A 25,689-nucleotide genomic window follows, 5' to 3' on the forward strand; every position below is an offset into this window, starting at 1 on the left:
AAGTACACCAGCATGAAGTTCATCATCAGGATGAATATCACAGATCTTAGCTTATCCAGCCAGTCCTTAGCACTCTCTCTGATCTTGTTTTTGGCAATTCTACTCTGGAACTCTTCTAAATGGATTATCATTGGCTTCCAGTTTGTTCCAGCACAGATAGAGCTCTATGGTGGTGAGCCATCTTGTTCCAACCACTTTCACTGGTCGCTGAACCTTTACATGCAATGCATCTTTCCCTGCAACTTCTTGCAGACCTTCCCAGTTCTTTCTGGAATTCTTGTGCATTTTGTACTAGGCTTGAATCACACTGTCCATGTCAGAAATGGAAGGCTTTCTGTACATATCTTTCACAGCTACATGTAAGTCATATGTGCACAACAATGAATAGCCAACTGGCGGTTGGCTTCTTTGGCAAGGAGAGTAGAAATACCTTTGTTTTTTCCATGCATGACAGAAGCCCCATCAAAACAACAGGCAACAACATTGTTTTGCTATTTGGTAAGCTTCAGTTCTTTTTCCAAAGTACTCTTTATATTGTCTGCAATGTTCTTTCCTGTGGCATTTGGAACCAAGGCTAGGGTTACATATTGGGTTACATGCTTGTGGTCTTGCAACATAGTGACGTTAATAATCTCCTGCTCCATGTTAGACTTATCTCTGCTGCCATTGGCTTATATGGAAATGAAACTGTCATCATCAAGCTGATTAACGACTTGTCTTTCCAAGATATCAGCTGTTATAAAATGAACAAATTCCTTGCATTTTTTATCAGTTCGATAGGACTGATACTGCTCAGCAACTTCCTTGCATGCATGCAAAATTATGCAGCTGCAGCTCCATCATCCCGGGAAAATCACTGAATGGTCTACATTTCTGAGTAATATAAAAGCTGGTCGTGAAGTACTTTTTAATTCTATTCACTTCTTGTTCGTTTAGCCGTGCCTAGTTTTTTCAAGTGGCTTTGTCTTTCGTATCCAATTTTAAAACGTCATGGACCTTCGTGCTGCTTTATGCAGGTCATTCTTATTGTGAGCCTCAACATTGCAGAACCTCACTAACTTGCACCTGTTTGCTTCTCTAAGGGCATTCTTCCTCTTTGATTTATTGAATTTTTGACAGACACTACAGTACATAGCCTATTTTACTCTATCATACTCAAACCAAAAGTTATCTTCTCTCCAATTCTCTTCCCTCCCACCACCGTGGCATCGGCAGCAGTACAAGAACTTGTAGGCCTACAAGCACTGGCAGTTTGAAGTTCAACGCGATCTATATTTGCATTGACAAGCTCTGGCTCAGCACTGCCGCGAGGCAAAAGTTCACCAGCGATACCCCCATCACCCCCTTGGTGATGAACGCTGTCAGTATCATCAGCCGTATTATCAGACGTCGTACCGGTAGCACCCCAGAACAAAAGCAATGTATGCTTTTGTGGCGCTGGGTTTCATTTTTTTCTTAGGCATTTTGGCAGAATTAAAAGTAATGTCAATGACTAGTCAGTCACCCAGGTCAAAATCAAATCACAACGTTGCATGCATTCACCAGTTTGACAGCTAGCACTAGAGCACATGTGCGCAACCAATAACATTGCCTGGAGGGTACCCCCAATTGATTCAATTGTGATAGCCCGAATTATGTCTTAGAGGGGTACCTACAATTGATGGAATTGTGAAGAGCTTCAATGACGTCACATACTCGTGTAATCAGTGAGGGCTTTCCCACTCTAAAAATAGTGCTAGTGCTACAGCCAAGACGGCGTATGTACATGTACGTGTATTGTGAATCTGCTATGAGGAATGGGATTGGGAGAAAGGAAAAACATGTTCGTACACTATCTGGTCAAGAATTCAACAAACTTTATTCTTACTCTCACTTATTGGTAAATATATGCAGGAAATGAGTATTTTGGTGGTTAAAAAGTTACATGCATGTCGTGCATGCTTAGTAAAAGTACTACGTGCACGAGCAAAAATCTACATGCACTGGTGCATGCGTGCACCCAGGTAAATCGAACCCTGTCTGCACCATATAATGTTGTATAATCACCTTTTTTTATTTCCAATAAAATACATAATTAATATTTTGAATTATTTTTACCTACATTCTCCTTTGGTTGTCAATAAGATGAGTTGAATGAACCTTCCTTATTAGTTCATTATAAGAGAAATTGTGACCTGTTACGACAAAATGAGAATAAAGTCGCATCTTGCTCTTTCTTATTTTGCGGGTTAAAAGTCATATTGAAGCAGAAGATAGTTATGAGGTTTTGTAATATTTGGAAGAGCAACCCATCTCTTATTTAATTCACAGGATCATATTGTATTAAACTGAGGGGGAAATAACACAAACAAAAGGAACAGGAATGTGGCGGCACAAGAATCCTGGCACAGATATATCTGTATGGTTTTATTTCCGTCCCGATGAGTATTGACCTGAAGTTCTTTATGTACAATAATGCTTATGTGTAAGATTGAGTTACTTTTACAGGTGAATTACTTAGATTCGATATTTTAAAAAAATGACAATCAATGACTGATCTGCAAAAGATCAACTACAAAGTTAAGTTGGCAAATGCCAGCAGCTACCAGCTGCCAGTACATGTACGGGAACTGCAGATGTCAAAGTGCCTGCAGCTGATCACGATTTTGCCAATCAATCAATGGAATTGAATGCAGTAATGGTTGTACAAGTTAGTACACCATACAATGCAAGAGTGCTAGAGTTGCAAAATGATATTCACTCTGGAAGGCTTTGCAGCAGAGTGACTCAGTTTTGAATCTCTCAAACAGTCACCCCACGCCCAACAAAAGAGGGTGGTGCAGTACCAAGCTGCACATTTTGGTTGAATGCAGGGCAGAGAAAAAAGTCTATTCAAATCGCTAGCATGGGTGCATCCACAGCTGCATAAATTGCTGCTGCACACAACTGCCAAGAGGGTAGTAGAATAATGCAATGGTAGAGGGAGCTCTATACAGCATCGCAACTAGGTTTCATTCAGTACATGTATTATGGAGTTACACCTGAAAGACTGAAGAGGGACCAGGTGACTCATGGTCGATTGATCACGCTCAATATGTGACAGAAGAGAGAAATGTCAAAGAGAAGTGAAGGGATCAGGTGGCCTAATTGGGTTGACTGGTCATACTTGACACTAGAAGGAAAAAAATATGTAGAAAAAAGTATTATAAAAAGGGAATGAGCAGAAAAATGAATTTGAAAATTAACAATAGATTATGTGGTAGGTGGAAGAGAAGTGGTGGGACAAGGCGACCTAACTGGTTCAACTGGTCACAATATATTTGAAAATGTCATTTTCTCAGCAATTTTGGCGATAGCATTATTCATGCCTGGTCTGAAATAGTGAAAACATGCCTCGAACAAAGATGCAAAACTGCCAGAATAATGTCACTAATAGTCATGTATGTAATAGTCATGTACATGTATGTATATACAATGTACATGTATACCACTGGAGAGCTCTTTTTTGTTGAATTGAAAAATACCAGTAGAAGAGATAGAGTCGTGTTGCTGGTAGCAACGTTTTGGATGCTGGTGCTGCTAGCCTTCATCAGGCAACTGAAGTCTGGATACTGCAGAGCTTGTGATACACCGCTGGACCGGGTCCTCCGTGTGGCCCCCGCCGTGTACTGCGGACGTAGTATGGGTGACCTCAGCGGGCGTCGCATGCTCCACTCCATGGGCGTGAAGGGGCATGTCCTCGGTGTGGCTGCGTTGTGCTCCGGTGCTGCGTTGATTGTGTTGACACATGGTGGGGAGCCAGAACCCAGGGATGTGGATGCCGCTGTCCCTGTTGATGCTGTGTCGGTCATCCTTTTTCTCTCTATTCGTCATCTACTGCGGTGATCATGTTTATCTCTTCTATTGATTCAGCATATGGGCGCACTGCCCTCAAGCTCATACGTAGGTATGAACGCTGCAGGATGAAGTTCACCCGCGACTCCAACAACCTGACCTTCCTTGTTCGTTGCATCAAGAACTCGGTGGTTCCCAAGCACCTTTGGATCAAACCTCTGGTCCGCACCAAGGGAGCCTGTGATCCTCGACACCGACACTTACCGGGACAAGATGAGTGAGCTCATCTTCATGGGCCCTTACCGGAAGTTGAAGAAGGACCCCACCGACCGGCTCTGCAGGAAGATCGCAGCCCAGCTGCTTGCCCTCAACAAGACTGGAGGTCTTGACGACACCACCTACCGGAAGTTACGTCCCACCAGCAAGCAGCCCCCCAGAATATATGGTCTACCCAAGATCCACAAGCCGGGGACGCCCTTGAGACCCATCGTTTCGTGCATGAGCTGCTTTGCCTACAACCTCTCCAAGCATCTAGCTGGGATCCTGTCACCACTGACTGGCAACACACCGAACACCGTGCCCAACTCCTCAGCCTTCGCAGAGTTCCTCCGAGGGCAGCACATTGACAACCACGAGGCGTTGATCTCTGTCGATGTCAAGTCGTTGTCTACCAACGTCCCCATAGAGGACGTTTGCTGTGTGGCCCTTCGTCGCCTGGAGGAAGACCCTGAGTTGCCTGACCGGACATTCCTCTCCCCCACCAAGATCGTCTCCCTACTAGAGTTTGTCCTGCACTCCACGTATTTCCTGTACGGTGGAGCGTACTACGAGCAGACAGACGGGGCAGCCATGGGTAGTCCGGTGCCAGCGGTTTTACTACCCATACTGCGTCCGCAGTACGCGGCGGGGGGCACCTGGAGGACACGGTCCAGCGATATATAACAGACTCTGCAGCATCCAGACTTCAGTTGCCTGATTAAGGGTAGCAGCACCAGCAGCCGAAACGTCGCTACCAGCAACACGACATCGTGAGTCATCGATCATCTTTTTTCTCTGTAGAAATACCAGTATCTCAATTTGTGAAAATTCCGACTTTCAGCTCATTTTGTAGTGACAGGTCACAATTGACACAACATGCAAAGGGCAAGGGACATGGGCAGATTGAGTGGGCAGGACATCTTGCTTTATTGGGACATCTTGCTTTATTAGATCAAAGAGAGCAATAAATACTTTTTTCAGAATTTGTGTTTTCTTAAAGGACTGTTGTGTTTCAGTTGACTGCTGTGTGCATTTTATGAACAAGCCTGATGTGATGTTCCCTGTCAGCTGCACTGTTGAGCACCTTGTGACACCTGGACTTGCAGACTCGATCTCCCTGAGTGTTGGCCTACTAGCAAGGTTGTTATCGAGTAGTTGCTCCTCCAGCTTTCTAGACAGGGCCTCTGATGCTAGCTCATGCCATTTCTGAAAATGACCTGCATGGTGGTCAGATTGTCTTGGTGTAAAAATACAGCTCCCACTGAATTCATGTAGAAAAGTCACTAGCCTCTTAGTGCGGATTGGACTTTTCATGCAGTATGTGCACAGCTACTCTTCACACTTTATGAACTCGAGTGGGATTGTCAGTTGAACAGAGTGTTTAGCCAGAAATCTGTGTTCTTCTGCAAGTTCACTTAAAGGCCGGATTTTATTTGATTTTTATGAACTTGTGTCATTGAGTTCTCCGATGAGGGCTTTGTCTTTGCAGGTGTGTTTTGAGCATGAGTTGACCACTACTGGAATGACTGGAAAGGAATCAAAGGTCCTTCTGTCAAGACAGCAATGCACTTCTTTGATTGCTTTGTCAAGAACAGCTGCTTTCTTTTCTTGTTTTCTCTCTCTGTATGAGATGTCTGATTGTCATTTGTTTTATCCTTCCCCAGTAAAGTTGCCGACAACTGAAGGCTAGTTAACCACATGATCAAAAGTGCCCAACTGTGTTTGATCATGTTAAATCGACTGTCCCCCGGAGTGTGATTCTAACAGATGTGTTGTTTGCCAGAACCATGTCCTGGAATCAGATACATTCTCTGGACACTCCTCTGGTACCACCCACAGAACTACGGGCACTATCACTTGTAGCTTTTCTAATGTCATAGATATATCTTATCACTTGCAGGGTGTGCAGTGTTGTATTGAAGTTGCTTGTTGAATATTCGTGATGAATACTGAACAAATCAATGAACTGTGCCCGTCGCATGCAGAGTGGTTCTTTAATTGGCACCAGCTCTGTGCACGGCAGTCAGTCTTGTGTATGAACCTGAAACCTGTGGATGTTCCATTCTAATTTATCGTGTGCAATGACTCAAGCACTCAAGGCTGTAAAGCTGCAAACCATCTGCCGTGGGTAAGCATGGGTGAAAATACAACAGTGTTTAGTATGTTGGAGAAACTAAGAACACTCTCAAGAAGGGTTTCTATGGCCACAGACCTACGGTCAACACCAAATGATTAGATACCCCTGTGGGCCACCACTTTAACTTTCCTAACCATTCTATGTCTGACATGATCTTGCAGAGCAAAGAATCACCTGGGTTCCGTAAAGATGCTGTTCGCTTCATCAGGGAGAAGGTTTAGATCAAACGCCTTCGCACCATACAACCCCATGGCCTGAACATCCAAGAGGGAAACTACCAATTAACACTCAATTCTTTCCCTCTCTTTTGTCTGCGGATTATACCCCTCCCACTTGGGGTCCAGTTCGTTCCATTGTATTTTTCCTCTGATATCTTCCCACCTTACATTCCTTTGTTGCTCAATCACGCCTTTCATCCTGTGCTTTCTACTGCACAGGAGGACCACTGTATAATCTATTCATGCCAAACAATTCAGCGATTGACCTCCTGCGACCTTCAGAAGGTGAGGGAAAGTTCAATAAATGTGAGATGTTCATCAAGGACAGTCCACAGCAGACTCCTGGAAGCCGGCTCAAAGTCACACCAAGGCCAGGAAGAAGCCATTAATCAGTGAAAAGAATAGGAAGAGCAGGCTAAAATTTGCCAAAGCACACAAGATTTGGACTGTTGATGACCGCTCTAAAGTCATCTTCAGTGATGAGTCTAATTTCCAGTTGTCTCCAACTCCCGGCGATGTGATGGTAGGGACGTCTGGAGAAGCCTACAAGCTTGAATGTTTGATTCCTATGGTTTAATTTGGTGGTGGTTCTGTAATGATATTGGGTTGCTTCAGTAAGGTTTGATGTGGGGGGGGGCTGGAGCAAGAGCCAGATGAGGAACAACTGGAAGGGAGGGCAGCCAAAAGTAGTGCTATTACAGCAGGGTGGTTGGTGACAGATTGAAGGAATGGAGCCCCAAAGATAGGGAGTTTTAGTTCTGAATTTATTCTCTTAGTTGGTGAATCGTAAGGCACATCCACGTGGCGGTGGAAAGTATTAGGAACAACAAGGAAAGAAAATATTCTTGTTAAATAAGTATTCTAAACATGTGACGATGCAGATGTCTATCTCCCAATTCCATTACAAACTGAGAGAAAATACTAAAATTATATGCTAGTTTGATCCCTAATATGGCCATTCAGAGAAGTTTTTCTAACAACTAAATGAATTGTTCATTCATTGTACACAGGGAATATTCCATCAATTCCTCTACATGTACATGCACCTGGTACACATTGCAGCTTTACTAGTAAAGTCTCCATACAATTCCAGCTGTAGAAATATAAACAAATCCACTAAACATCTCTGTAGTTCAACACATTACACAAGCTCTTGTTGAATTAAAAACACATCTTTAACCCTCAAACTGTGCAGGCTGAAATGCGAGCAAAATATACTGACACAAGAGGGTGCTCTTCAAGATCAATCCGCTGCACTACGATGCCGATCTCATAATGACTTTTTCTTCCCCAGAAAAAAAAAAGAATTTCTGATAAAATACCTACAAAGCATATGCATTCAAGCTTATTGTGCTTCAAAATATTTATCAAACATAATTAATCCATGTGTAAACACAGGGAAAGGTTTGCGTATGCTTTGTATTACCCAGAGTGCATGGTACAAGCTACAGTGGAACATCACTATACCGAACACCACTATACCAAACATTCAGCTTTACCGAAAATTGTCCTTGGCTCCCAATATTTTGGACACAAAACCTACTAAACATTATGCAGTTGCTTTTTGTAATTCTCGAACGTTAACTTGATAAAACAGTCAGTGTTTTTTATGTTGGAAAGTAACAAGTGGCCATTATTTTCCCAAGGATTAGAAGGGAAAGTCACTAGTTGTTGAAGAATTAATCGTAATTAGCTAGCTGAGAAACTTGGTACCATAAATAACAACATATGAGCCACCGGTCGGCACTTGTTCAAAGTCGTCTTCTAATGCGGCCACGACATGCAGCCAACAGAATTGATGAATGGACACTGGTTTTGTGACTCTGCATTCATGTGTGTAAGAAAACCGCACATGCATCATGGCATTGCTCTAGATTCGCCACAGCTGCAGAGATCGATTCTGAGCGGTAGTTTTGATTTTTGAGTTTGTAGACAGTGGCCGCTTTCATAAGGTTCAAATGGCCAAAGTAGCTTACAATCTTCCCACTTTGCTGGTTACAGAGCTTGAGTACACGTCTACGTTTTTATCGCTTTTCTGCTGCATATTCCGAAGTCTTCCAAGCTCATCATGGGAAAGAGGAAGATCGTAACCCTTGCCGATAAGCAAGAAATCATCAAGGGAATTGATGGTGGAGCCTCGCAAGCAGCTACCGCTCAAGAATACGGGACTGGCAGCTCAACGGCAGTGAAATCTACAAGTTGCAGTGGGACAAGATCAAGGAATTTCTGGGAACCCATATTTATACCCCAGTTGGCATGATGCGGAAAGCAAACAGTGAGCAGTTGAGAATGCTGCTTTTCGCATGGTTTAAGGCTTAGCGCAGTAAAGGAGCCATGGTTTCAGGGCCCATCCTTGCTGACAAAAGCTGTCTATCTTGACAGACACATCAACGTTGAAGACAGCACACTTGTAGTTTCAACTGGCTGGCTGAAGAGATTTAAAGAAAGGCACAGGATACATGAACTTACTATGTCAGAAGAGTGCTTGTCGGCCCCAAGTGAGGATTCCATGTCCAAGTCTGTACCATCGCTACCTACATGAATGATAACTGTTGCCAGAGCAGCGCTGTGGAGACTGCTACCCAACAAAACTCTCGCCCATAGTGGTGAGAACACTGCACCGGGCCACAAGCAGGCAAAGGACCAGGTGACACTTCTCTGCTACGCCAATGAAACTGGTGACCACAAGCTGAAAATTACAATGGTGGGCAAGGCTAGAAACCCATGATGTTTTCATCACATCAATCACAAGATCTTGCCAAGCAAATGCATTGGTGGATTTAGAACTCTTCAAGGACTGGTTCTTCCAAGAGTATGTCTCACAAGTAAAATAATTCCTGACAAAGAAGAACCTGCCTCATAAAGGCAGTTCTACTGCTTTTAACAAGTGCTCTGGATACATGCCCAAGAACCCCTTCGTGAGCCGCTGTGGGGGAATTCGATGCAAGTTCCTTTCTGCAAACACTACATTGAAGATGCAACCGTTGGACTGTGGTGTGATGCAGACCATGAAGAAGTCTATCAGAAACGTCTTCTCTGCCGGGTACTAGATGACAATGTGGACACGGACTTGACTTCAGTTTTGAGGTCCATCACTCTCTAGGACGTACAGTAAATTGCCATTGAAAGTTAACACCAAAATGGGAAAATTTTTCACATTTTTTCTCTTCCCAGGGAATTCCTTTTCATTTCACAAATCTTTTCAGTCTCCTGACAGAGCATACTGTCCGAAACGTTGAGTTTCTCACGGTTCTTTTCAGAACCATACAGACTCACAAAAGAGATCGTATCCTTGCATGGTGCTACCGCAAGCTTTCCACCTTAAAAAGTAACATGTCATCAGAAACCCAAGTGAAAACAGACCCGATATGTCACACCGAACACAATCGGCGAAAAGACGAGATTTGCTACATGAAGATACATATGCAATTTAAGCAGTTGATTTTATTTGTCGATCGAAAGAAACCTTTCGGTAACAAAATACTACATGTAGTATTTCATTTTTATTTTTTTGTGGGCCAAACTACACCACAAGAATAAATAAAAAGCGGGCAAATAACCCATGTCGCCACAGCAGAGCAAGTTAAGTTTGTTGTAATACACACATTTCATGTGCTTCGTGACTTCAGGACTTGGGGACTCACTCAACATCCAGACAACTTTTTAAACATTTATTTTCCGACTTTGACAAGTGTTTATCTTTGGTAATCCAAGAAAACAACTGCACCACGCAAGCGCGGCTCGCCATGGTGAGCACATGCTCGCAGTTGCGCTGCATGGACCAGACGGCTTGGCTGAGGAAATCGCTACTAGGCTACAACAGCACACTCCACGTGGTGAGTTGGCCCCTGCGTAATGGACTCTTCACTGCATAATAGTCATGCACGTGTGGCAAGTGTTGAGCATTTTCGCTGCACAATGCTTCTCGTTTTCAGAAGTTTCTGCATGATTTTCAGAACCTTTCGCACTGCTTTCGCAAAATTTTCACGTTGTTTTAGCACACATTTTTTTCTCAATGTTTTTGCAAATGTTTCACGCCGTGTTCACAAAAGATTCGCATTGTTTTCGCACAATTTTCACTCTGTTTTTGCACGTCGTTTGTCCCTTTTGCATCCGATTTGCTGCAAATTTGCTGCGAATTCGCAGGGGGGAAAGTTGTGGGCAGAATGCGAATTTCTTTCATTTTTTCCCATTCCTTTTCACAGCGTTAACTTTCAAATGCATCATACTGTATGCTACATGATCGCAAAAGCATGGAAAGCAGTCAAGCCAAAATCTATTCAAGATGCCTGGAAGAAGACCCTCGGCACTCCAGTTCAAGGAAGTGAACCGGCAGAAGATGATGATGATGTGCCCCTCACACAGCTGGTTCAGCAACTTGGATACCAGCGGAACTCGGAAGGGATGGGTGAATCAGCAGTTATTGCTGCATGGGAAGCCCTCGATGATGATTTGCCAACGGATGCTGAGATGGAATGGAGTGACGATGAGATTGCGCAGGCTGTGACAGGAGGGCCTGTTCCAAAGGCAAATCCGATTGCTGAAGATGACAGCGATGAAGAATTGGAGGGCACCCCTCCCACTTGCAACCGAGGCACTGGCAGGTTTGGGTCATGTTCTGCACTTCTTGGAATCTCAGGAAAACATTGACCCCATAACAACCATCAACGCGCAGCACATCAAGAATGTCATCGGACGAAAGGGAGATGAGGCGATGAAGCAGAAAAAGCTGACAGACTTTTTCAAGATGTAACCAGTCTCTGTCAAGTTGAACTTCAAACCAAACGGTTCTCTTCAGAACCAATACATGTTCAAAAAAGATATAGATCCCGTGCAACTGCTCTGAGCCCCAATCTCCTCCCTCAAAAAAGATAGAAAATAAATAAAACACAAGTATTCCCTTCCTCCTCTTCATCATGTTGTTATTTATTATACATGTACATGTTTTTATTTTCATTCATTCATTATAAAAACAACATTAACCCCTTCGCTAGGGAGGACTTCTACTACCACACCATTGTGTGAGGATTAGTGCATACTACACACACATTCTATTCACCATGCAGCTGCTGGTTCAATGGGGCCTGCTGCTGGACAAAGCCCTCCATTCAGGGCATACCACAGCCCAGCAGTCGCGGTCAAAATAATCCCGCCGTGAAGGGGTCAGGCCGAACAAAGATCACTCACAACTTTAAGGATAAATTTGAAACTAATTTTGGTACTTGACAAAAAATGTCAACAGATACAGTATAAAATTTTAAAAACCTTGAACGTGAGTGCAACAGCAAAACATCAGGAAAACAGCAAGTCATAGTATCACAAGAGGGTGCACTTCAATTAGACAAGAGAGGGCATTATTTCACAGGACAATGAAACGTTCAGCAGTTAATTTTGCTTTACTGAACGTCCACTGTACCGAACATGTAGTGTGGACCCAGTCATGTTCGTTAAAGCAGCATGGCACTGTACATCCATCATGGTTGTGTATAGCAATTAATGAAGCCGCCATGTTTGCGAAATCAATGCACTTTGTCTTCCTTAAATTAATCACTTTTAAGGAATGTCTGCACATCTATTTCTTTATGTTCTAACTCTAAATTCATGCAAGATCAAACAAGTAATTATAGGTTACCTAAATGTCAGTAACTAGTAAAATTGCATACCTGAGTTGGTGGATTGTAAGGCACATCCATGCAGTGGCAGAAAGTATCAGGAACAGCCCGCTGCCGTGTGGTCGCGCCCCACTTACTCACCAATTGAAGGCTACCAAGCAAAGGTAGGGCTACGCGTATATGACCCAATTCAATCCTGTCCACTTTGAATTGAATAAATGTGATTACATGATGGACAGATGAACTACACCACCTACAAACACGTTCTGGAGTAGAGTCTACTGTCATCAGGCCAGTACCTGTTTCCCATCTCTGATGATTTGGTTTTCAGCAGGACAACGTCCCTTGCCACACAGCAAAATCAGTTAAGACAACAGATGACAGACCATAACATCCAGATCATGACCTGGCCTGCTCAGTTACTGGACTTAAATCCTATTGAAAAATTGTGGAATGTATAAAACAAAAAATGCAAGACCACAAGCCATCCAACAGAGCAGAGCTGTTTGAAGATTTGCGTCAGGAGTGGGCAGCAATGACCACCACCAAAAGAATGTTATGAGGCCAGCGGAGAGCATGCCAAGGCCCATCATTGCTGTCATCAAGAGCAAAGACCATACCACCAAATACTGATATTTGACAGAGACTATTACATGTCCCAACACTGTTAATTTTGGTATTCAGAATTAACAGCAATTAGTTTTTGGTTCTTCGATTAAAGAATTAAAGTGAGATTTTTTGTTCTAAGTCGGAAAAATGCTTGATATATTAGGAAGTTAAAATATGAATTGACGTTACTTTACCTTTTTATCATTGCATTCATAGTAAATGATGGGAATATGAGGAACTGAGCTCATATCAGAGTCACTGATATGCTCTGAGTGGCATCAAAGGACAAAAATGATAGTGGTCTTAGAATATTTTACAGAACTCTACATCCATTTGACCAGAGGACACTTTTGCTTAATGATTTAGAAGGAAAAGCCAAAGTACATGTATTTACTAAGGTCTCCTTTGTTCTTAATAGTTCTGCAGCTATAAACAGAGCTTCATCACATGGTGCTACTGGTGGATCTGCAGAGCCTCAAAAGGCCACTTCTGACAAGAATCTGGACAGGTTTGTGTGTAGAAAGCTTTTCAGTACATGTAGATGTGGAAACATCATGTATAAATTTGCACTTCGTATTTTGAGATGACTGTTCTACTTGAAGCTTTTTTATTTACATTTGCACACATACGTATATGAAAATACATTCCTGGAAAAAGTATGCTCATGTAAACAGCTTCCCCTAAGTCTGTATAAATGCTTGTTTAGCTTGAAAATTGTTTAGTTCTTTAACAGGGCAAATGGCTCCTGCAAATTGTAATATTTTTTATTGGTTCATGTATATACATGTACATGCAGTGTATGGTGCTAAATTCTAACCCTCGTTAACCCCATGTACAACCAAAAGTATCATGGGCAAAGACAGTGCCTTCAAGCATGGTATTTACATGTTTATCATAAACAAGCCTTTAAAGCTTTACAAACAGCAAAACGTATAAGAAATTGTGGAGCCAGCACCCAGTACTGGATTGAAATGATGAACAACTACTATACACGATACAAGTAATGACCATAGTGCCATTTGATATGAATGTATGATTAGTTTGTCTGAAAGTCTGCCCCACTGTCAAATTTTCAGCGTACAACATACACAAATGCTTGCCTATGGTAATGATGGCCAATCTCAAGGAAGCTGTGTAGTTATGTGGTACTATAGCATCTTTTGATTAGACCCTATATTGCAGTTCATCTGAGTTTAACCACTCCCTGCTGGGCAACCCATTTTAGGGTACGTAGGCTTCATATGCAGAGCCGGGGAGCCTGGAACTGGGACAAAAGAGTTGGGCCTTATAACAAAAGACCGTGCTCAGCACAAAAGACTCAGTTGCTGGGCATTACTGACATCTTTTTGCTCTCAATAGTGGAGATAATCCAGCTTTGTTTTGAAACAGTATACCGCGGTTTGGGGCATATAGAGCGAGCGGATTACCACTGGGGACAAAAGCTCTCCACCACCGCAGCGATGAGGTCAGCAGTGCACTGTGCCGGTTTCAGGAACAAAAGAATCTTACGTAACACTGCACAATCTGGGCTCTTTTTCCAAGGCTGCAGGCCTGACTGAGATATTCAGGAGTCAATGAATTTTACCTGTTAGCTTTAGAGTAGTGCCCAAAGAGTCCTTCATTTTGGTATAAACGGCCATTACATGAAATGATGAATTTTTGAAGAATTTTGAAAACGGAAAATCTTGAAAAATCCACCGGGCAGCAAGTGCTTAAGTTTCAACATTTGTGATGTGCTTCAAACATAGCATTTTGGATTTCCAAAATCACAAAAGCTATCCTGAGATATGGGCTTGAATTTGAATTTACATGCATATTGCTGCAAACCTATCTGAAAGAAATAGAAAACTATGGTATCGGAAATGTCTATACTGGAAAATGGGGTTTGAGAGAAAATTGGTTGTTTCAAACTGAGGTCTTTGCTTCAGCGATACTATGTTCCATGGCTGATGACAACAAAACTGAATATTCCAAATTAATAAGGGAACAGCCATTCAGCTTTTCAGCTATATAATACTCAGTACTCCTTATATCCTCTTGTGATTGGGTTATGTAATCCCAATTAAGTACTTGTATTGCCAGCATTTAAAGAGGAATTCAAAAGGCCTTCAAAACACATTTTGACACATAGGGTTCTTGAGATGGATAAGCATAGATAGATAATTGACAAAAAGCAAGCACCGTGGGAATGAAGCATTTTCTTTCCAAAGCAAATTGGGCCAAAATCTGAAACACACGAGGTCAAATATTGTGTGTGTTGGGCTGATGACAACATCCTGTGACACATTGTACAGCATGCATGTATGCCTTACAAAGTGTTTTGATGTGACATGGATGATTTACATGTATATTTTGGACATAAAACTTGTATTGTGTCTGGAGGTTTTTTATTATTATTGTTGTCAGAATAATTTTGTGTACATTTGTTTCGAAAAAAAGAAATACAAGTCATTGGAAGTTGTACGGTATGCAACATTGGTTGAGAAAATATAGCACAGATGGCATTCATGTGCAGTTTGTCGGTCAAACTCCAAGTATTACACATTTACTCTTGTCTGGCAACAGACTATTCATACACTGCAGAAATTAAGTGTTAGATGCAGCATTATCAAGGTAACTGTTTTGCATCAGCTATTAATCAGCCTTAATTATAGTCATTTTTCCGGTTCCAGATTGCAAATAGTTTTCAGTCTGATTGCAGCTCAAATGTATGTAGTCCTCAGGTACTAGTAAAAGGTGGTCAGTAGTCAACCTTGTAAGTAGGAGATACAACAAAAGTATTTTTGAAATTTTAACCTTTAAATTGGACTTTCAGGATCGACGTAAGTGACAATGACACTTCTAGTGGTTTAATCAGTTCCGGATCACTTTAAAAACTTCTTCAGGCACCTAAAATAATCCATGTTATAATCCACAAAAATCTCTATTTCAACCATACTGTGACAAGCTGATGTCTACTGAAGACTTGTTTTAGATTTTATGAAAATTTATTTGTATTTCACAATTCCAGAGAATTTAAAAACGAAACATTTGACTCGACTTTTTTGGCTGCACATGTCATTACTGTAACACACAAAGGTACATTTAGCAGCAGAAGGAGCTGCTACCAAGTTCCCTGTATCATTGAGGAGCTCCTCATTGTCTGCTTCTGTCAATATACTGAACATGTAAAGGGCAACAAATAAATGTCAAGTCTGTGTGAAAAGCAGCTCCATTGTAGTTTGGAACCACCAAAGATTTTGAAGCAATGCAGCACTGTGTGGCTGTCACTCAGTATGCAATGTATTTGAAGTGAATATTTGTCCAGTATTAGCCACCGACAGTATTTTTGGGAATAATGCAAGATGATGACATCGAATGCTATACAAAATGTGAGTGACGTCTACCAGAAATGGATGGCTGACAGTGACAAGGCAAAGGATCTTCAGGTTTATATTACCAAGAAAATGAAAGACAAGGCAAATGAAAGCAGTCCACGTCAATCGAGTACTGCAGCTCATACATTAACGGCTACAACTTAAGCTAGTAATGACTTGACAATGCCCAGTGTCCAGCGTTAGGACAAAACTGTTCCAGAGAAACCTTCTCCAAGTGGCAGCTTTGCTAATATGAAATCACATCAAAAGGCAGTGGTACCCCTACTCTTAAACCATATGCTGCCGGGAGCCCGGTTTCGGGCACATGGGCTTTATACACAAAACTGGACAAAAGAGCTAGGCCTTATAACAAAAGACCATACTCGATCGGAGCAAAAGACCAAGTTGCTTAGAATTGCCAATTTTCAGTTGTCAATAGTGGAGGAAATCTTTCCTTTTTTGAGAGATTATGCCACTGTTACCACCATAAGCCCCTTTTGAACCCTCTGATCATTGCTGCAATTTTTCACTGGTAATCTGTATCCTTAAAACGTTGTGCACTGCAGTATAGGAAGTTGAATGTTCATGCAATCGTTAGTGCTCTGTATGATCTGAAAACAATATTAAATTTAATGCTTGCATAGTTGCTTGTATTAGGCTGTGTGCCCTTAGTGTTCCTGTGCAGTCATTGCCCTTATCGAACACTTTCTTCTAGAGTTATTTTTAAAATGAATAGCGAAGTTGTTTATAAGATATTGTGTTTTATTTAAATCATTTTTATTACGGCATTTATACAAAAAGGTATTTCATGAGATCTATCGAGCACTCCTTGTGATGAAATAGTGTATTTTGTTCGTTACGAACTTAACTGCCCAATGGTGGTCAACATGTACACGTAGTTGGCCAGTCTCAGCCAAAGACTTTGAAAACTGATGTTTTGGAGAGACAAAATAAAATTACAAACAATGCATGGATAATGGAACAGGGTATCAAAGTAAAAAGTTTATTCATGATGGCAAAGGTACATCTAATGCTGCTAGAGACTTTTCACTCTCTTTTTCCTGGTCACGGCAATAAGTTGTAGTTTATTGCAAACAAAACACACAAAATATTGCCAGGATATTACTGGCTTAGCTGTTTGTCTTACCATCAAGTACTTTGAAGTGCCAGAGTTTTAAGTCCTTCTGTGTCCTTCCTCTCTATGGTTAAACTCTGAAATGGGCAATTTAAATGAAGTAAAATTAAATCACGATTATAAATTCTTTGCTTCAAATACACTTACTGAATCCAAAAAGCTGATTTAAATCAAAACAAGTGGACAGAATTCCTGAAACATAAATCTTGCTAACCCAGATTTTGTGTATTCATTCGTACTTTGTGCCGGGGCATTTTTCAACGTTGATGATGCTGGGCCGGCATGACTATCATTTTTTCCGTTTTCAAAATCCTTCAAAAATTCATCATTCCATTTAACAGTCATTTATAGCCGCATGGAGTAATCTTTAGGCACTACTCTATGTTGACAGGTGACCTTCATTGACACCCGAATATTTCAGCCAGGCCTGCAGCCTTGTAAACAGAGCCCAGATTGTGCAGTGTTATACAACTGTCTTTTGTTCACGAACCTGGCTTAGTGCACTGCTGACCTCTTTTCAATAGGGGCCAGATTAGCGTGCAAGCGCTGCTGTGTGGCTCATCGCTGCGGTGGTGGAGAGCTTTTGTTCCCGGTGGTAATCCGCTCGCTCTCAATGCCCCAAACCCTGCCATACGGTTTCAAAACAAGGCTGGATTATCACCACTTTTGAGAGTGAAAAATGCCGGTAATGCCCAGCAGCCTGGTCTTTTGTTCGGAGTAAGGTCTTTTGTTACAGGGCCCTGTTTCCTTTGTCCAAGTTCGGAGACCCCGGCCACACATATAAACCATACGGCTCCGATTTCGGAGTCCCCGGCTGGTAGTGGTTAATACTAGGAACAGGAAGGCTCACAGAGGGGGGATTTACTGTTCAATATGTGCAAAACCTGCAAACATTTCTAATCAGTAAAAAAAATTCCAAAATTGAAACATTTTTGCCTTTTTACTGAAAAAATTAAATATCATCATGTCAGTGAAAAACGTATGTGCAATTCTTGTCAAAATTCCTCCCCCACAGAAATGTGGGTGAGGTCTGCTATTGAATACCTACCCCAAACAGTCGCTAAATATGCAAATTCCTTTGCGTCTGATTCAATTCGCTAAATCTTCTGATCGACCGTAGTGCGCCCTCATGTCCCATGGCGCATAGCGGAATGGCCACCATTTTCGTCCTTTTCCGGTATTGAAACCATCCAAGTCAAAAATGGGGAAGGATTGGAGGGAGCCGACTGTTTGGGGTAGGTATTCATAGCAGACCTCACCTACATTTCTGTGGGGGAGGAGTCTTCTCCTTTCAACCTACCCCAAACAGTCGCTAAATATGCAGAGTAGCACTGAGCCCTTGGAGGGGGGTGCGGCGAGGACGCACTACATAATGAGAATGCCAGAGGAATAAGAAATTGTCCAAATTTATTGCAGAATCACCACATAATGGAGTTGTTCATTCTAGTGGTGGGCCGCTTCAATGAGGAACCTTTCTGTATGGATGTGGCCGCTGTTAGGACCGCTCTGCCATGTGCGGAGTCCTTTTGTAGAACATCGGTGAGGTAGCATGTGGTGAAGGTAGATGGGGTCTTCCAGCATGTTACCTTACATATTTCCTCCATTGGTACACCCCTGAAGTAGGCCCAAGATGTAAAAACTGCTCGGATATCATGATCCCTGCTGAAGTGTCACGTTTCATTTTCCACAGAGTTCGGAAACTGCCCATCTGGCTAAAGTGTCTCTGGTCGCAGCTCGGTGAGGTTTTATTGTGTGATGAAAAGCTGCAAAGTTGTATCTCTGAGTTTTGGGTTTTGGCTAGGTGCTATTTAAGAGTCCACACTGGGCACCGTAGTTTGTCATCGGGAGTTCCAGTGTGTTTGGTAATGTCTGGTTCAAAAATGTCAGGAGGATGAAAGGAAACTGAATGGTTCTTGGTGAGAAACCCTAGCGTTGGGATGAGACAAACACCGTGAGGTTCCCATCGGATGTGGCCATCTGAGATGGACAAGGCCTTTAGTTCACTGCCATGCCGTGAGGTAGTAAATGCCAGCAGGAATGCCAGTTTCACCGATAAGTTAATCAACGATGCGTCGCTGAGAGGCTCAAAGGGAGGACCAGCAAGCAGTTGGGGGACAGCTGACAAGTCCCATGTAGAAATTAGTCTCTCAGTTGGGGGATGCTCAAGAAACATCCCCCGGAGAAGATGTTTAAGAGAAGTGTTGTCGGACACAGTCGAACCATCTGGAAAGCCATCATGTATAGCCGCAATGGCTGACCGTTAGTTACGGATAGTTGAAACCTGGAGATCTGATTTGAACAGGTGCATGAAGAAGTCAGCTACAGAGGTCACAGAAACTTTGGTCGGAGACAAACCTCCCTCTGAACACCACAAAGTAAAATGTCGTAATCTGGAGTCATAGATGTTGCGTGTAGACTGGCGTCGACTCTTCGAGGCCATTTCGGCAGCTTCATCATAAAGTCCTGCTGATCTGAAGGACTGTTTGACAATAGCCAACAGGTCAGGTGTAGTGACGTCGGATGAGGGTGAAGCACGCCCGACTTCGGCTGATGTAGCAGATCCAGTCTGTCAGGAAGTATCACTGGTACCTGGCTGAGAAGTCTTGTCAAACGAGGGAACCATGGCTGGCGTGGCCAAAAGGGGGCGATGAGAAGGATGTGGCAGCGTTCCCTTTCGATCTTGGAGAGAACTGCTGGTATTAGGGATATTAGAGGGAAGGCGTAGGCCGACATCCCTTCCCAATTGATTTGAAGAGCGTTCGTTGTCCTTGTCTTTAAATGGAGACTTTCCTGTAGGTTTGTGAGCGTCAGAAGAAAGTTTATCTTTAGCTTCCATTGGAATCTCGGGGACAGAGAGGAAATTATCAAAGTCCTCCCTGGCAAACTGGAAATAAGTCGAGGCCCTGGGTGGTTATGGACACCATTGTTTAGCACTGATGAGAACTTTAACCACTTCCTGCCAGGGACTCCGGGATTGGAGACGTATGGTTTATATGGGTGGCCAGGGTCTCTGAACTCGGACAAAGGAAACAGGGCCCTGTAACAAAAAAACGTACTCCAAACAAAAGACCAGGCTGCTGGGCATTACTGACATTTTTCACTCTCGAAAGTGGTGATAATCCAGCCTTGTTTTGAAACCATATAACAGGGTTTGGGGCATTGAAAGCGAGCGGATTACCACCGGGGACAAAAGCTCTCCACCACCGCAGCGATGAGCCACACAGCACTGCTGCACGCTAATCTGGCCCCTATTGAAAAGAGGTCAGCAGTGCACTAAGCCAGGTTCGTAAACAAAAGACAGTTGTACAACACCGCACAATCTGGGCTCTGTTTACAAGGCTGCAGGCCTGGCTGAAATACTCGGGCATCAATGAAGGTCACCTGTCAACTTAGAGTAGTGCCTAAAGATCACTTAGAGCGGCTATAGACGACCGTTAAATGAAATGATGAATTTTTGAAGGATTTTGAAAACGGAAAAAATGACAGTCAGCCGGCCCATCATCATCATTGATTGAAAAATGTCCTGGCATGAAGTGGTTAAACATCTCAAAGCATGAGCGGTCAAGTGGAAGTTTGGGAAAAATCGGCATTGATGCCTCCAACCTAGCAGGATGGCGCTTGAAGGAAGCATGTGAAGAGGCCTCAGCTGTAGACTGATTGGAAGGCAAGCTTAATATGTGGATCATATCCGTCTGAACAAGATGGAGGGTTAAGGTTGGCTGCAGAGGAGATATCCTCATTTTCAGAGGACGTATTCTGCTCCATCCGCAGTTGAGGAAGGAGGTATATCATCATGTCTAGTAGGGTGGCCAGGGGCCGGACGTGAGTTGTAGTCTGCGCCGGAACCTGGATAAGTCAAAGGGGTGAAACCATCATATGAAGATTGGATCGCCAATGAACGCAGGTGCGGATGTGGATCTGGATGTGGATCTGGATCCGGGTGCGGATGCAGATCCATGTTGCGCCAGCAAAGGGTCCGGATCTGGGGCATTCGCCGCGGGAGCAGTGGGCTCTAGACAGCTGGCTGTAGAAATGAGCTTCTCCGAGAACATGCAGACCGCTGACATGATGTCGGCCGACGTATCCTCCTTCTGCGAGAAGTGAGACTTTTTCCACTTAGACCCCGTAGAAGAGGAGGAAGAATTTTTGCATTTCTTGCGTACGGGTGAACTGGTTATAGAGCCAGCGGTTGACTCCTGGTGAGTTGGAGCGTCAGAGGCCTGCCCATGCTGCAGTAAAGATACAGCAGGATGGGGCTGGTGAACTGCAGGGGTAGAAGAAGTCTTCTCAGAAAGGCCCAGGAGGAAGCCGGAAGACGGGGTGACATACGGAGATCGAACACCTAGACGGCATAGGAGGCCGGTGGGCTCTGTTGTCACTGTCGCGGGTGGTGATGAGCCCGCAAGGCCCGGTATTGTCTCTGCAGGTAGCGCACCGAGGGGCAGTGTTGTGTTGCCCCGTAGGGTGTCAGGCCGGGTGCCCCGATTGAAAGGGTGTCTGAAGACAATGGCACCAGGGGTGTTGCGCCCGATGTAGCCAATGTTGGCGTTGTAGGGCCGCTCCGGTGCATAAACTTCTGAGCCATGCCAATGTCGGGTGTTGCCCATAGTAGCTTGTTGTCGACCCATGTCACCCATTCAAAATGCTTCAGGACCGGGACACAGAAGTATTGTGCCCAGGCCCAGCAAGCGGGGGAATCTCAACCGCGAGTGCAGCACCACTTTGCACTATCATTGACTGCGATGCTTCTGTGTTAAGTTGGGGAACTGAGAATACGGATATCGCACGCACTGTAGCTCAGGCCCTGAAGCATGGCGTGGGCCAACCCTGAACTGAACCAAAGATGGTATTGCCAGCAGGGATTAGCCGCGGGATCACAAGTTTAGCAAGAAGCCACTCGATCCTCCGCAGACCGATTTCTGTTGGTCTATGGGGGAATGTGGGGTCGCAAAATTCGGAACGCTCGCACTTCCTCGCGAACCCCAACAATCCCAGGGTCGCCCTATTGGCCCTATGTATTGCTTGGTAGTAACAGCGTAGAGTCAACGATCTATAAAATGCACACAAACGAAAAGAGAAACTATACCACCAAAACAAGAAAATATACACATAAACTCAGAAATATAGAATGTACGTTTATTACAATATGTTACGGTTTGATCAGAAAGTCACAAATTCCGCTATGCGTCATGGGACATGAGGGCGTACTGCAGTTGATCGAAAGATTTAGCGAATTGAATCAAGCACAAAGGAATTTGCATATTGTACTTTGATGACTGCTAAAGTGCCTGTGCACAATTTTTGACGAGATAGGTAAAGACGTCTCCGATAGACACTAATGCCATCTCTCTCAAATCTGTGCCTGAGACATCACAATCATTTAAATACAACACAGTTGTGTCACTTGTCTAAACTCTCTAGTGTGCTCTCAACGCCTCTTTATGATAACTACATCCTACAATCTTGTGCCTCTCTGATGCCTTTTCTGCCAACTGTACAAGATCCTTTCTCTCCATTCCACTGCATGGAATGCCCTGTTCTTTCAAAAAATCCTGAAGCTATTAGTCGATATGCACTTAAATTGCTGAGAGTTGGCTATGTACATGTACATAGTTTTGTTGACCATCAACTTGAGATATGGACCATTTGCAGCAACCTCTTGGTGGCACTCTGTTTATGGAATTGGCCGTATATTGTCAGGCTTTTCATTTAACAGTGTACCTTGTTACCATCAACCTTTGTGATACAGTGGACCACTCGTACATGTACGTGTATTTGTCTAAAACTTGTATGGGGGGCCAAAGTTCACAGAAATATTACCTTTTGGTTGTGTGACAGGTCATTTGCATTCAGCCCTGCAGCAGCGCCCTCGCTTGACAGTTAAGCATTGTTTATCTTAGCATTACACTGACCTTTTATCCATTTAGCCATTCACACCACAGCATTGGTTCAGAAACCATCACTTTGTTGGTGTACCCAAGCATTACTACTAAACTGACTGAGAAGTTTCCCGTCAATTCTCATGCACATCATGGAAGGTGGCTCTTGATTGACCAGGCTTGGGTAATTTTTATTGAGAAGATACTGTATTAGTTTTTAGCTTTCTAAAGACTTTTTTTTATTAGCAAGTTGCTCTGATGTTTGGAACGTCCTATAAGTTCCATTGAAAGTCTTTCCCAATTTGCTGAAGGACCAGTGTTGCCTTTGCTGCATTCCATGTTCTAGATTTGGAGAGTTCAGAGATGATTACTTTGACTGTATTTTAGCAGTTAGTCTGTCTACTCGATTCACTGATTTCCTCCTGATTTGCCTGTAAATTGCCTGTATGTATCTTTATCTCAAACCCTTGTTTTATAAGAGTACTTATAAGAGTATTGATCATGATCAAAAAGAAATGAATCATTGGATTGACCAATACACATACTATTGTTCTATTCCGAAGAATTATTTTCATCGTCTCCGTATGTACAATGAGCAACTGCTGCTAGTAAGGCTGGATATTACTGTATTATCATTGGAACAATAATCAAAGTACTGCGCGTCCAAATCCAAGCTATTTATTCAGGAGTGATAGAAAAGGTTTTTCATATCAGAGCTATACACTCACGAATAGTCATGGAGTTGTTGCTCCAAAGCTGCCTGCTCGGGAATGATCGATGCTGACTGCTTGAGCTGGTATATAGACTTTTGGGGCTGTGTCTTGGCCCATGGGAGCACTGGATTTGGGTGATGATGAATTATTCATACACGTAGAAAGCCTATGGAAGAAAAGTCTATGGGGATTTTGTGCACACTTGTTCTTCACTGACTTAGTTTCTGGAGAGGGATAAAGTCTGAAAAGTTTGGGAGCGGGAGGGTGAAAGGCTGTTCGTGAGTGAGCTACGGGGGATGTGGTCAACGATGGAAAGGGTGAGCCTTTCTCGGTACATTGGGTTGTGTACAACACTTAGTCTCTGGATGGATAGGAAATCTACGCATAGTTCTTACGGGGTAAAACTGAGGGTTGGTGGAGGTAATGGACCTCGCTGTGCCGTGACCGGACACATGTTTTCAGTGTGTGGTTTGGCAGGACACATACAGCATGAATTGGGGGTCTGTGTGGGCCGAATGTACTGTTCATGTGTGTAACTGAAAGTAGGATGGACTCCAAGAAAGACTTCAGGGAAAATGAGTTGGAATGCACTTCGGAGTTGCAGTTCCAGGGCATGTCGTAGCATAGTACAACTGGGTCTTGCTTGGAAAGCAATACACTGTGTACAAATGCGTGTAATCTAGATGGTCATTGCGCGCTCGCTGTGGGCTCAGTGTGTGGTGTGTGGAATAGAAATAACCCATACGCTACAATCTACATGTACCTGCACATCATGTAGGGGAACAGTATGTGGAGCATATCAGTATACTCTTTAAGGGCATCCCCTTGTCCAGTGTCATGCAAGTAGTATGCTGGAAGTTATCATGCTACCTCAGGGGATGTCAGTGCAGTTCATGAACTGAGCTGGATGTGTCAGCCGTCCACATTACCACCATGTAGCATCATCAGTCTCATATTGCACTCTTCTGGAGCCCTGCAGTATTTCTCTGTCTTAGGCTATGAAAGGCTTTCCCTTAGCCGCACTCTTTATCATTTGCACTTTTGTGTCTTATGTTCAAACCTGTCTTCCTGTATTGTTACTCTGCGTATGTAGTATTTGATAGCTGTCTCATCAAACCAAGGACAAGGTACTGTTTTCTTGCTTTAATCTTCTGAGAGGATTGGAGTGACCAGATTTTGGAACCTCATGTGCATTGTTTGGCTGCAAATTGCCAAAACGTGGAGGGAGTTGTTTTATCTGGATGGCTCAGAATTTTTCCAGAGGTATCCACCTACTTCAAGTAGGCCTACTCGTCGTACAATTACTGGTGTTGCTAACCGTAGCAAATTCTACCCGAGGCCAGGATATTGCAATATCTGTTCACCATCATGCCAACTTTCATCTGAAAACGTACAAGCTCAGTCTGCACAGGCCTTTCATTATTTTGCGTTCCACAAGTCTTCATTCACCACGATCACACAAGGTGCTATATAGGTGGACTAAACATTGTTATTCATGTTTACTCATTCCTTACGGTAATCCCTCGGTGGATATAACAATCTTCATTGACATCGCTAAAAATCCCGTACTAGTGCTTCACAACACACATAGCGATATTCACCGTTACAGCATTGCTAGGCAGTCATCGGCTGTGACATACCTGAGGTCATCACAGTATCCCCACCCACTTACAGAAATAGCACCATGGCAGCAGAATGACAATCAAATTCATACTGGTTCTCCAGCAGCCTGTCTGAGTTACACAAGAGCTGAACTACTTGCACTTCGAGGGACATCTTTTTTATCTACAATTGATAAGAGCCTCATGAAGTCTCTTGGAATTGCCAAGCAAGGTGAGGATGACGGAGTAGCAGACAGACGTATCCTGGATGTGACCTCCCTCCAATATCACAGGGTGTCTGATATTCCAGACGTTTACAAGACGGTTGATCACTCATCAATACTGACTGACAAGGGTC

The 25,689-nt window shown here is 43.3% G+C and overlaps 1 protein-coding gene across 9 annotated transcripts in view; it reads left to right on the plus strand.

The window, feature by feature from the left end:
- The window catches only part of zfand2b (zinc finger AN1-type containing 2B), a 107,016-nt gene that overhangs the window by 43,973 nt on the left and 37,354 nt on the right, over positions 1 to 25,689 (plus strand). For 3 of the 9 annotated variants that reach the window (XM_087130528.1, XM_087130520.1, XM_087130514.1), the window contains one exon: positions 10,632 to 13,056. The exons of 1 other annotated variant lie outside the window; for it this stretch is intronic. In XM_087130528.1, coding sequence (XP_086986654.1) covers positions 10,632 to 11,076 — 445 coding nt within the window. In that variant the 3' untranslated portion in view covers positions 11,077 to 13,056. 5 more of the 9 variants (XM_087130542.1, XM_087130517.1, XM_087130544.1 and 2 more) reach the window with 4 other exon arrangements.

The sequence above is a fragment of the Acanthaster planci genome, linkage group LG02 (assembly GCF_054643075.1).
Source record: "Acanthaster planci isolate LZ-2023a linkage group LG02, COTS_SCS, whole genome shotgun sequence".
Lineage (NCBI taxonomy): Eukaryota > Metazoa > Echinodermata > Asteroidea > Valvatida > Acanthasteridae > Acanthaster > Acanthaster planci.